The following is a 13,426-nucleotide window of genomic DNA, read 5'->3' as shown; positions in this document are numbered from 1 at the left end:
TGTTGCGAACACCCTGCTCATTAGTGCTCATCGATCCTTTTCTATAGGTTTAATTGGCAGACCAATCGATTTATCGCAATGCACACCGCGCCACTGGTCTGAACGTCAAGTTCACACGACAACCAATTGGTTGACGTGATAGACAGATATTTTAGTCGAATTTTTGCGAAAGGATTTGGTTAAGTTTTTGACTTACTGCCAACCTCCGTTACAGCTAAACGAAATTACCGGGTTTTTTTTTGTTTTTGTTTTCACTTAAGATCTCATAACCGCTTTGTCGTATGGTTGTTGAGTAAGTAGTTCTGGTGATAATTTGATAATTTTCAACTTTATTTGTTCAACCGAATTTTTATAGTTTCGGATTATGACATTTTATTATTTGGACCATATTTTTCCACGAGGAACTTCAATGTCAGGCTTATCCATAAGAGCACCTACTTGCATAGGGAAATATATGCCAGTTATGATGTTTCTAACATGAGCCAGAAATTGTAGTTCCCAATTGCAAAATACAGTCCATTTTAACAATGCAGTGTATTTTGTATGTTTTGATTTATTATATTGCTGATGATGAGCTACTGATACCCGAAATGCATACGAATATTAATGAAATAACATAATGTCAACTTAAAAAGTTTACATCAAAATGCGTGTTTTGCTTCATTTTTTCGTAATTTTATTTCAACGAAATTCCCCCTCAGTGACGGCGCGCCTGCAACATTTGGTTTTCATGCCGGCAGCAATAATTACCAAAATTCTCGACCCTTCTCCCGAGGTGGATCGAAAAGCGGATCGATGTAAATATTGCCCAAAATACATCGAGCAACATACATAGTTAGGATAGCAGCATACATAGTTGGACGTACTTCTACCAAACGGAAGTACGTGCTCCATGACGTGAGCCCTGTTATGCATATATCCTTATGGGTCTTAGGACTCATGTCTCAGTGCACATAGTACTATTTGGCAGAACCACGTCAAATTCTTGACTTCAGCAGAGTGTATTTCTCCTCTGGGTTGCAACCTCGCAGGTCTGGTCGAAAAAGTTGACCAAACCCACTCGCAGAAATTAACCTTTTAACTTTTTCCTGTCTACTGGTTCCCTAAGAGCACAGTTCCATCATGTCCGGTGCCTAGCAAGTTTCCATTTCGTCCCCCCCCCCCCCCTCATCATCTATGCTCTACTCGGAGAATACTCGTGCAAACTTTATCTGCATTCGCCGGCGGGCCAACGGTATTTTCTCGAGAACCGGCAACGAGTCCAGGTGCTGCGCAAGTAATCAATTATGACGCCAGTTCGTCTCAGGTCGAGTTTTCTTGGGATTCCTTTCTGTCTCGCCGTGGTGCTTGATAGCCAATTTATGTCTGAGTAATGGCGTCTCCGAAACCTGCGCTTGTTTGTGCGTCCCCAGGAACGGGGCGAGTTCCAAGAGCTGAAATCAAATTAACGTAATGCCGAGTTTATCCGAGCCACTTTTTCCCCCGCTCGCCCTTCGGTGCACCCATTACTCGCTCAAGACGTACGATTCGCCTCGTGCCCTGTAGACATCGTTTCTTAATCAAAATCTCCTATTGTCATTTTCGGGACTCGAATACGCGGTAAAGGGATGTAGATTATCGGAAGCGCCTTATATTCTTAAGACCGATGAAACCTAATAAGTATTGACTCTGAGTTACAGGAATGCCGAAAGATCTGGGCCGACACATTTTTTTTAATTGATCGTCCCATTTTCAAGACCGCTTTCTCCAAGAAATTCCTTAGTGCTGACAATTTTTCCCCCTCTTTATTTTTAAATACCCTAGTTTTACAAAAAAGAAAAAAAAAAAAAAAAAAAACCCACGCTCTTTGCAACGTGGTTTTGTACACTGAAAAAAAAAAAAAAACTCCGGCCGTGGGAGCCGCAATTACGGGCTATATAGACATACCGTCCGTTCCGGGCTCAAAGGCCGAAAATTTTGGCTGCTGGAGCCGTAGCTTTGGCCTCTGAACCCGGAGCAATCTAAGCTACGCCTCCAGCAGCCGGAATTTTCGGCCTGTGAGCCCGGAACGGACGGTATGTCTATATAGCCCGTAATTGCGGCTCCCACGGCCGGAGTTTTTTTTTCTGTGCATGAAAAACGCGAGTTTTGCCTCGCTTTTGAAGAAAATGCGTACTCTATCGCCAACGTGGGCAGATCTCCTCTTGTTTACTTTTTTCTTTTTAGATATTTCGTCCCTTTTAGATATCGTCGAATAAATCTTATGCATGACTCCCATTCTTGTAATGCCTAGGGAAAGGTAGTTTCACAATACTGTAACTCCCGTTTTTTGTTTTCAAGTTTTCAATATATTAAATTAATAAAATCCTTTTTGCGTCATTGCATGCACTCTGTCTATCTGAATGGAAGAGTTGCGGCTCGGTACATCTATTTTCGGTTCTTGGACTCTTTGGCCGCCAATGGTGACCCATCAAAATATTTCGTCCCAAGCGCGCCGAAATTCAACCCTTGATTGAGATGCCTTCCCCTGGACAGCTAGGCAGCCACTCGCACTCGCTTGAATAACAAATGATCGTCCGGCATTTGTCATTCACCCTCCTTCAAAGCGCCGAATAGTTCCTCGTAACTCCCAAGCCAGTCTCTTTGTTGTCCAGCTTTGGCATGGTGCTTAGCTGCCAAACGCCCCGAAAATGAATATTTTCATCTATATTTTTATTATTTTTTTTAACCGTATGATAGTTCTTCGGTTTAAGTGCATCGGTACAAACAGTCACATCGTGGAAACATTCACTCTCGGGTTCGGAGATAAAGCAATTCTTTAAGGACAATTTATTATAGTAACGCTAAGTAAAATTAAAGTAACTATATGGGGAGAGTATAGACATGTCGGCGATTTTGAGTTTAGGTTTACAAGCGGCCTTGTCAGGGCTTTGTGCACCACGTTATCTATTTACCTTGTACTTTCAGAATATCAAATAAAAATCACAAGGTTTAGGTGACCCCTTTCTTGCAGGTGCACAGCTTCCTTTTTAGGAGGCACTGTGTGCAGAATTTACTAAGTATATTGATGACACAACATTTAAGAAGTTTCCGTGCACTTACTGGTGACATGGGCCTTGTCAATATTCATTTTCTCTCCTAACTCGCAAAACTGAAGGGATTAGGATCCTAAGTATTGCCCGCGAGCTATTTTGCATTCTACCTAGTTTATTTTATTTACTCTTGTAAAACAAATTCCTCTAATGAACTCATGCCTGCTTCTAATAAAATTTTCTATAGAAATTCCGAAGAAAGATGGAATTAACGATACTTAAAAATTAAATTAATGCTGATTAATATTTACAATATCCTATTTTGCAGGACGGACGCTATCGTGCCGAGAAATGAAATTCGCTGCACATTGTCATCGCGATCCGTGCGGGTACTTGAATTGGGTGTCTTTATGCTAAAAGGACCTATGTTCCACGCAATCCTTATGCACATAGTTCCTTTTAGCATAAATACGTCCAATTGCAAGGTGATAATGAGCGATAATACCCACCCGGCGAGACGCCAAAAGGCGGCGCACAGCCACTTGCCCAGTAACAAGGTGCATCTTACCTTGTTTCTATACTGCCGTGCCAAGGGAGAACGCCGTATAAACATTCCATAGTTGCCAAATTTCCCCGATAAAACCTGTGTTTTTGAAGAAAGAGTTGCATATGTTTCCTTGAAATCTTCCGACACTTCCAATGAAATTGCGAACATAACAGTGTGAACAATTTGAGGAAAAATATTCAGAAGTTTCTTTGTAAATTCGTTTTTTATCGAAAGAAATAAGGCAACGCCTAAATGCTCTTACGGCGCTCTTCCTTAGCATGGCATTAAGACGCTCATTCTCTGATTTTCCTCTCGCTACCCTCTCGAATATCCCAGCGTACTCGCCGATTGCAAATAAACCTTCGCTTTTCCGCGCATTAAATTCAGCTCGTTTTTTCGCATCGCGGCCAAATTTTGACGAAAATTATAGCAATTTCAAGTAAACTCCCTCAACAATGTGAAATAATTCTGCCCCAGAAAAGACACAATCAACTATGCATACTTCTAACCCGTGAAATCCCACGAAAATCACGCTGAGCCTATCAATAATAAGTAACTTATACACCTCAGGAAATATTCGGACCAAAATGGCACAGGTACATTCTTGCGATAAATAAAATTATTTGAGTTACGATAGTTGAAATGGAGTTACGCTTCCTCGATCGGGGAATGACAATTTAACAAATTTTACGTTCGACCAACATGCATCAGTCATCAATTGCCGAAAAACAGCGTTGACTTCCGAATTTAAATTTTGCCTCGCCCGATTACACTCCTCGAGTTGCCAATGCGGGGTCATTGAAACATCGTCGATTTCCGGCCAAAGTATCACAAGCGCCGTTCGACGTTTAAAAATTGCCGCCGCCATTTTGTTTTTGTTACAGAGGATATGTTCAACGAAGCTGTCCGAAAATTGCTCTGAATTTTTTGTGTGCTGCGCCGATATAATTTATTGAAATTTTCAAACAGGTTCAATAAACGATTTCCCTGTAAAAAAAAAAAAAAAAAAAAAAAAAAAACATGGCGCTTGTGATACTTTGGCTGGAAGGTGACGCGATATTGTTCTTGCTTTTTTCTTGGGTACTCCTCTCATATATCGTGACTATCACGGCAGGTTTAGAACATGGAGTTGGCTAATCTCACTGGAAAAAAAAACACATTGGATCTAGAGTCCAAACTCTTAAAAACATCGATAAGAAAAAATACTCTTGATACAATCAGATTTAAGCTTAAATCAAGAACCAAGCCTCTTAATTTGAGCGGATTTCCTTTTGATTTAAGCTTAAATCTGATCAAATCAAGAGTCCTTTTTCTGGTTAATGTTTTCAAGAGTCTTTACTCTAGATCCAATTTGTTGTTTTTTTTTTTTTTCCCAGTGCTCTTGTGGGCTAGGTTGTTTCCAGATTTTGTTTTCCCCCGTCCATGAGGTTGAACTCATACTTCCGAGGCAACAACTTGAGAATGCCATAGTTTCTCGAATGCTGTTGGCAACGATCTGCTAAGTGAGAGGCTCTCGGTTTTGCCGCATGGTTCCGGCCCATTAGGGTGTCAACACAAGGCAGGGATGCGGAGGATACGCTCAATCGCGCTGACGGCCCGCAAGCTTCTGTCGCGGATGACGTCAAGCGGAATTATTTATCCGAGAGTATCTCCCGTTTGGCGTCCCGTCATTCAAGACTTTTCACAGTAATCCGCCGCCGCACAGTGGATCGAGCCAATCGGAGAGGTCGCACATAAAATTTTTCACTATAACTGCAAATTTTGATGTTTATTTCGCCACATCTTAAATTTTAAGGGGCTCTGCTAGGAAAATTTAACTAGGAAACCAATGGAACTACTTTTAGAACATTAAAATCTTGCACAAACGAAGTTATACGCTTTTAAAGTTTCCAAATTTTGTCCGACCTCTCCTATTGACTCGATCCACTGTGCGCCGCGCCGTCTGGCAGCTCCGAGGGGACTCTCGATTTTACAGTAGCAAAACTGTGCGACTCATTCTCAAGCCCGCCCTCCTCCTCAAATTGGGCTGTAGAAAATTTTTTGCCGGGGCTTAGAGCCTAGAGGAAAGTCGATTCAAGTACAGTATAGCTCGATTATCATGTCTAGTACATTTTAAAAGTCTGAATTTTAGTCTTCAAGGGCTGTTTGATAATAACTTGATGCGTGTCGGCCGACTTTTTGACACCTCTTTCTACCTTGAATGGTGCTCCGATAGATTGGGTTATGAACGAACTCATTTTTGACACCACCATGGGTTAGACACACACACCCCCCCCCCCCTTTAAAAAAGTAACAAGTTGGTAATTGCAACACTTGCAGTAGCGAGCCTATGAAACATGTTTGAAGGTATTTTTATCTTTTTAAATGGAAGTGAAAAAATACTTGATTAAAAATTCATCTAATTATGTAATGAATAATAGAAGAATTTTCAAACAATGAGACTTTAACTAAACATTTTGATCGCAGGAACTTTTGTAAACCCTAAGAAATATCCTCAATATCTTTCCTCCTTCCGTTTCACTATTTTGATTTTAAACTTTTATTTTGTTTGTACTCATCAGTTTTCAATGAATTTGTGTAGCAGTTTTATTTCATAGATTTGTCGATTTTTGATGCACTCGAAAATTAAAATAGTCCTTCTCAAAAGCATCGGATCCGTGGCCGTTGAATCAAAACTGGGATTTCATTCATATCATTCTTCCTGTACTGAATATCATTTGAAGATCATTAAGTGCTCAGTCGATAGTATATCAGAGCTTCCCTTTTGTGTTCATTTAATGAGTAAGACCTTTGTCGTTGGTAGCATTTTTGTTTTATTATCTTGTTTTTATTTTATTTTAAAATAGTGATAACGTATTTTAATTTCTCTAATATTTCCCTAGCCATCGGAACGGTTCGGAATGATGACTGATGTCTTGAGTATATACTTTGATGAGTAAAACAGGGTTTCCTCCCGTCTTAATAGGCGCAAATTCTCCCGCGAATAATTTTCAATGAGAATACCTCTAATGCCTCCCAGTTCGAATCACTCCAAGCTTTTTGCTGTAATTAAATTGTGTCCCTTTCAATTTCCATTCGTAGCCAAAGAAAGAACCTTCCGGGTAGTTATATCTCTTGAAAGTCGAAAGCTCACCTTCGCCGAATTTTCCCTCAAATGACTCCAAGTCAGAAGTAATAAAATCTAGTCTGGAGGAGGTTCAGTGACTTTTAATTGCAGCTCTCCCAGCCGCAGGTTTGCGAGTTCGAACGCTGCGTTGCAAAATCTTGCCGTAGCCAAGTTATCTTTTGTAATTTGTTATCTCGTATACAAATACTTCACTGAAGATTTCACTTTTCTAGTTTAGATGTCTGTGCACAGAGTTCTAATCCGCAGGCTTGTGAATGTTTTTCTATCTCATTTATGCACTCCAAGGTGCTACTTTAAGGGCTTCCTTAAGCCTCCCCTAATCAGAGTGTTAACCATATAGGGGCCTCCTGAAAGGAGCCACTCAAGGAGCGACTACGAATACGACCCCATATTGAGGATCTCCAAAAACCTCCCTTAATTAGAGTGTTAACTATATGGGGGCCTTCTAAGGAAAGGAGCCATTCCTGGGGGCTGATTATTGAAATTGATAGACAAAGCAGTAGACAAAGAAGACAAAAAGGATATGAAGGGATGCTATCAGTAGAAACGGGTGTTTGCAACGGACAAAAGACTTAGGTATAGACTAACTAACAGCAACCCACGAGAGACCTGATAGGTAGTCCATCATTTACCCCCTTAGTCTATAAGAACCACCCAGTTCAACCAATAGGATCGCTCTATACTCCCTATGTCTTCTTTGTCTATAGCTTTGTCTATAAATTTCAATAATCGGCCCGCAGGAACGGTTACGAATACGACCCTACATTGAGGATTCCAAAAACCTCCCTTAATCAGAGTGTTAACCATATGAGGGCCTCCTAAGGAAAGGAGCCATTTCAGGAACGGTTACGAATACGACCCTATATTGAGGATTCCAAAAACCTCCCTTAATCAGAGTGTTAACCATATGGGGGCCTCCTAAGGAAAGGGGCTATTTCAGGAACGGTTACGAATACGACCCTATATTGAGGATTCCAAAAACCTCCCTTAATCAGAGTGTTAACCATATGAGGGCCTCTTAAGGAAAGGAGCCATTTCAGGAACGGTTACGAATACGACCCTATATTGAGGATCTCCAAAAACCTCCCTTAATCAGAGTGTTAACCATATGGGGGCCTCCTAAGGAAAGGGACTATTCAAAGAAGGACTATGAATACTGGCGTAAGGTTCTCTGGGGGGCGAACGGTGACATTGATTGGGCGTAATGCGGATTAAGGGGCGTAATGCGGATTAAGGGGCGCATCGCGGCAGCCGTGACGGGTGACGGGCGACACGATCCGAGTGGAACCCGACCGAGGCGATAAACAGCGGCAGGTCGAGGCTTCCTCGTCATATCCGACTCCTCCGTCTCCCTGATTTCATTTCCCCCGAACGAAGGAAGGCGCCGCCCAGGGCCCTCCCCCCGCTTCCGCCGGCAGCGCCGCGCCTTCAACTCGCAGAAACGCAATTTGCCGCCCCTGAGTCAAGTCGTTGGGTGTCGCTCAAAAATCCGGCGATCCCGATCCGAATTACTCCTCGCGGTTTATTGACTTAAAACTTGCAACCCTCCCCCCACCCTTCCGCGGCCCCGCAGCGCCGCCCAAGTTCTCAGCCCGAAGAAGCGCAACCGTCGAACGTACAGCGACACCGCGTTGTCGTTCTTTCGACCGCCTTCGAGCTTCCCCCCACATGCTGGGTGAAAGTCAGATAAACTGCGAAACCACGTAGCTTAATTGCGGCGTTTTAAAATCTCTGCTCTTTGTTTATTTTTTCGAGGAGGAACACGTCAAATATTCATGGCGAAGGAAAAATAGCGCCTACACAATATTCAACATGGCCGACGCCAACCCACCAAAACACACGTGACTAGGCGGGGTTTTATCAACCGGCGTGTTTATGTTAAAATTTTCCTTACGTTGTTGGTGGTTCCTCACGTCTTGCGCGCTGAAGCGTCAGGCATGTGGAATATTGTGTAGTATCCTATTGCGGAAGGTTTGGATGGAACGACTCCTCTTATAACAATGTTATCTGTGCCGTAGTTTCATTTTTGAAGTAAGAAGCTTACATGAACGCATATTTTCACGCGAATTGTTAAGTTAGGCGTGTATTTCAGACTTTTCCGATGTGCTCATCGTGATTTTTGCGCCATTTTGTACCAGAAATAACTCTTCTGTTTGCTCTAGCTGAAGTTTGCTACGGGCCTTTTCCTGAATCATTAACAGAGACAAGAGACCCTCCACTGTCTTCTCGGCGACAGGTGGAAGCTTTTACTTTCAGGGTTTCAACAATTACTCATTGACAATTATAAGGGAGCAACGGTCATCACCCTAATTTCGGCTGTAGACCTACCTACATGGTGGATGATGAGCCTCGAGTGGCGTCATGAGCCAAACAAGTTCCCCAAACTTCGGCCGTTTTCGGTTTGTTTGCAAAACGGAACTTCCAACACTTTGTTGAACATCAACCATGTAGGTAAGTCAACAGTAGACTGCTGAAGTCCCGCAAGTAAAAGCCTCCGCCATTGCCAAGATACTAGTGGAGGGTCTCTTGTCTCTTTTCATAAAACAAATCAAACCATAAAAACGCCTCAGTGAGCGAAATATGTCAAGTGAGAAACTTTACCGACGTGGCAACGGTGAGAAAATAATGTTGAAATGCGTAAAATGGTCACAAAATGTCCTTAAACTAAGTATAACTAGATCTTATCCCAAGGGTTGCGGCGCGTCTGGATTTGATGTCGGGCGGACAAGGAGGGAGGCGGGGGACACGTCCTAACGGGAAAGCTCAAGTGAAAATTAAATATTCGGTCCGGCGATCAACGCACGTAGAAAATGAAGTTGTCGGCAATCGTCGCGTCCCCCGTGGTCTCCTCCTGCTTCGCCTCCAACTTCTCGATTTTTAACTCCGTGACCCCATCATCTGGACGTATTTCTGCGAAACGGAACTATATGTATTAGGACATGAGCCCTGGAACCCATAAGAATACATGCATAACAGGGCTCAATTCAAAATGCACTTAGTTCCATTTGCCAGAAATACGTCCATCTGTAGCTCGTATCTCGAATGATCCCCAGTTTTTCAGAGTCTATTCATGAGGAAAGAACGGACAAGCTTTTATCCTCAACAGTACACCATAAAACAAGTCTGTTTTGAAGCGTTTAGTTTTTATTAGAGTACCTTTATAGGGAGAGTATGGACAACTCGAAAATTTGGATGTTAGGTTTGATCAAGTCATGTGGCTCTTGGGACCCAAACGAGCTGCCAACCTATAAACTCGAATTATCCAGTGGTACTAATTTTCATAATTCTTACTACCCGTCGTTTTATATCAACTGATCAAAAATTATAAAAGCTCGTGTATAACTTCGATTTCGCATACATTTTCTCAGTTTCAAAGTCTTAATCCTTATAGGTGCTTGTTTTGGCACTTTTCTAGCGATTTTGTTTTATACGTTGTCGCCTTTTTGGGCCTAAAGAACTACATAAATCGAGTTGTCCATACTCTCCCTATAAAGGTACTCTAGTTTTCATCTTTTCGATTAAACAATTTTCAGGAAATATTTTTTTAAAAATAGGCTTTAGAATGTCGCATAGTCATCTAATCATTCTTTACTTGGGGGAGGGGGGGATCTGGTAAGGACGGGCATCAGTATTTCCTTACAATAGCAATAAGTAAAAAATCAGGGACTCCTATTTATTTCTAGTTTTTTACTTTCCGAAGTAGACATTTTTAAAAATTTCACTGGTTGCCATTTTAAGGCAATGGAAATTGCAGATGTGAGCTGTAACTCTCTTTTTTAGTGCGTTTTTCCACGATTCATAAAGAAGGATTGTAGTCGTGTTCGTAAAAATATCTGAACCTATAGCGAGCGTATGGTGCGTAAATAATGTATAAAAAACGCTATGCCGTTCGGTTATTTTCCTGTTTTATAACCATGACCGTCGTAACGGCGAGTGGTGAAGAGTATCAAGGCAAGTTAGGTTTGGTTGGGTTAAGCAACTAAACTAACTCCGCGGCGAAGCTTAGGGTATCATGCCAATTTGAAGGCGCTTTGCTGCGCTCTCCCAGATCAGTTTTACATCCAACTACATATCACGGTGCGGTGTGCTGGAACAAATTTAAGTAAAATAGAAAAACCTGTTGATAGGATTCTCAGAACTATCACATTCCAGTCAAAAATTAAAATATTCTATCGAGCTTCTGGAAATTTAAAGACCTTTTACTTTAAAGTTTTTTAAGAGTCAAATTAGGGAGCGCGAAAATATAAAAACCCTTTGCGCCCCGTTCCTTGTTTTGATGGAATGGAAACTGTTATTTGGTGTTCCTTGGCACATGAAATTAAATCTCTGAAATTTTCAAGACCCCCAAAAATGCATCTCCTCGCTACAGCGTTGCCAAGTTGAAATTTTTGAAATTGAATGTATAAGAAAAGGAATAGATCTATTGATCCGCACAATGCGGCAAAAAAACGTTAAAAGTACCTAAGTAACCATTCTGATGATATAGTAGTGGCCGTAGCCTCTTTAGGTCTTTCAAAGCATTGTTGCCGTTTTTAGCAAATTTTAAATGTATTCATATCTGTCCGATATTGGACGGCAATTTTTTTTTGCCCATTATGCGGATCAATAGATCTATTCCTTTTCTTATACATTCAATTTCAAAAATTTCAACTTGGCAACGCTGTAGCGAGGAGATGCATTTTTGGGGGTCTTGAAAATTTCAGAGATTTAATTTCATGTGCCAAGGAACACCAAATAACAGTTTCCATTCCATCAAAACAAGGAACGGGGCGCAAAGGGTTTTTATATTTTCGCGCTCCCTAATTTGACTCTTAAAAAACTTTAAAGTAAAAGGTCTTTAAATTTCCAGAAGCTCGATAGAATATTTTAATTTTTGACTGGAATGTGATAGTTCTGAGAATCCTATCAACAGGTTTTTCTATTTTACTTAAATTTGTTCCAGCACACCGCACCGTGATATGTAGTTGGATGTAAAACTGATCTGGGAGAGCGCAGCAAAGCGCCTTCAAATTGGCATGATACCCTAAGCTTCGCCGCGGAGTTAGTTTAGTTGCTTAACCCAACCAAACCTAACTTGCCTTGATACTCTTCACCGCCCGCTGTGAAGGTCGTATGAAAGGAAAATAATCCAACGGCAAAACAGTCATGTGTTGTTATGAGTGACGACATAATTTTTTTCTTTCTTCTTTCCTCTTATTCATCTCTGTGTAATCAAAACGATCAGTTAAGTAAATCAAATTTTTTACGCTTTTTTCATATAATTTTTTATTTTTTGTTTGTTTTAGGTATGTTCAATTGTTCAGTTTGATTCGTCAGATTGTAGGAAGTTTTTGACGTAAGTAAAAATTGTAAAATATCAGCCAACCCCAATACGATAACAATACCACATTCTGTTGCCTTAATGGACGAAGAACATATCTTTTAAAAACTCAATATATTGTTTCAATTAACGTCTTAAGATGTTTGAGAGGAGTGAGGAAGGTGACCTTCATTAATGCCGCCGGCCCATTTTTAATTCGTGTGGTGCATAATTTTAAGAGGGGTCACTTAGATTTAGTGGCGAGGCGTGAATTATCCATTATCGTTATTTCCCCATTTGAAGCTATGGTAAAGAATCGATTATTAAGGTTGTCGTTGCGAACACCCTGTTTGTCGATCCTTCTCCATAGGCTTAAATAGCAGATCAATCGATTTATCGAATAGCACGCCACGCCTCTGCTTGGATTTTCAATCATCCAGCTATGCAGTTTAATGAAAGATTTTACGCGCGGGTTCTCTAAAATTATGTGTGCACGGCCTCCTCTGACCGTGGTGTTTTCCTTTTGGCGTACAAATGCCTTTCAACTCTTTCCTTCTTTTTTTTGCCAGACATTTCCTCCTCTCCTTTTTCCCTTTTCTCCTGTTTTTGGCCCTGTTGACCCACCGGCCCACCTGGAACTCCCCGATTTCCCGGTGGGCTAGTCAGCCTCTGTTCATTTCTAGACTTGCGAGTAAAACAATGGACGGAGGAGGTGACATAATTAATGGTAGACCTCGCAGTGAGTGAGGAGAGAAGCGAGGCTTGAGTCCACCTTGGCTTCTCCGGAAGTCGGCTCGCCTGGAAAGTTCATAAAGGTCGGCCATCATGGAGCCAATCCCGGTTTCTGCCTCTCCACTCTTGCCCCCTCCCCCCTTTGTTCGAAAGTTGTGAGACGAGAAGGCGTCTACTCAGGCTCCGAGGGAGGATGGGTTTCAGCTGCAACTTATTTTCGGAAAGGGAGTATGCCGGCTAGTGCTGATAGATAAACACGACTTGACGCTTAGGGCCGCATTCGTAGTTGCCCCTTGAACAGCTTATTTCCTTCGGGAGGCCCATTCTGCTGTGATGAATCAAAGAATAAGTAGAAATAGAAAGAAAACAAAATTCTACGAGCTCCACAGTGAAATTCAACAGAAACTTTAAGGATAAAATCTTGCAGATGGTTTAACTGTTTACCGTTGCAAAAATTGGACTGCGTTTTGCAACAAGGAACTACAATTTCATGCTCATACACACACCTCTATACATAGAGAAAGTGTACCTATGTGTTGTTTGTATAATGAGCCAAAAACTGTAGATCCTATTTGCAAAATGTAGTCCAATTAAGATTATTTTAACAAAAAAAGACAATTTTTTGTTTATCATGTTTGAATACTATAGCTCTATATACATTCACCAAAATTATGGTAAATGGTACCAGATGTAATCACTGATTAAAAAAT

General features: G+C 41.4%; 1 protein-coding gene across 2 annotated transcripts in view; it reads left to right on the top strand.

Annotated features, from left to right (window-relative positions):
• LOC140226015 (disks large 1 tumor suppressor protein-like) overlaps nt 1-13,224 on the top strand; it is a 195,244-nt gene extending 182,020 nt beyond the window's left edge. For both annotated transcript variants that reach the window (XM_072306242.1, XM_072306241.1), the window contains exon 3: nt 11,971-13,224. In XM_072306242.1, coding sequence (XP_072162343.1) covers nt 11,971-11,993 — 23 coding nt within the window. In that variant the 3' untranslated portion in view covers nt 11,994-13,224. The remainder of the gene's footprint in view (nt 1-11,970) is intronic.
• Nucleotides 13,225-13,426: the final 202 nt, after the last annotated feature.

This window comes from Bemisia tabaci, chromosome 1 (genome assembly GCF_918797505.1).
Source record: "Bemisia tabaci chromosome 1, PGI_BMITA_v3".
Classification (NCBI taxonomy): domain Eukaryota; kingdom Metazoa; phylum Arthropoda; class Insecta; order Hemiptera; family Aleyrodidae; genus Bemisia; species Bemisia tabaci.
The sequence above is the reverse complement of the archived record's forward strand: the minus strand, read 5'-3'. Positions and strand labels throughout refer to the sequence as shown.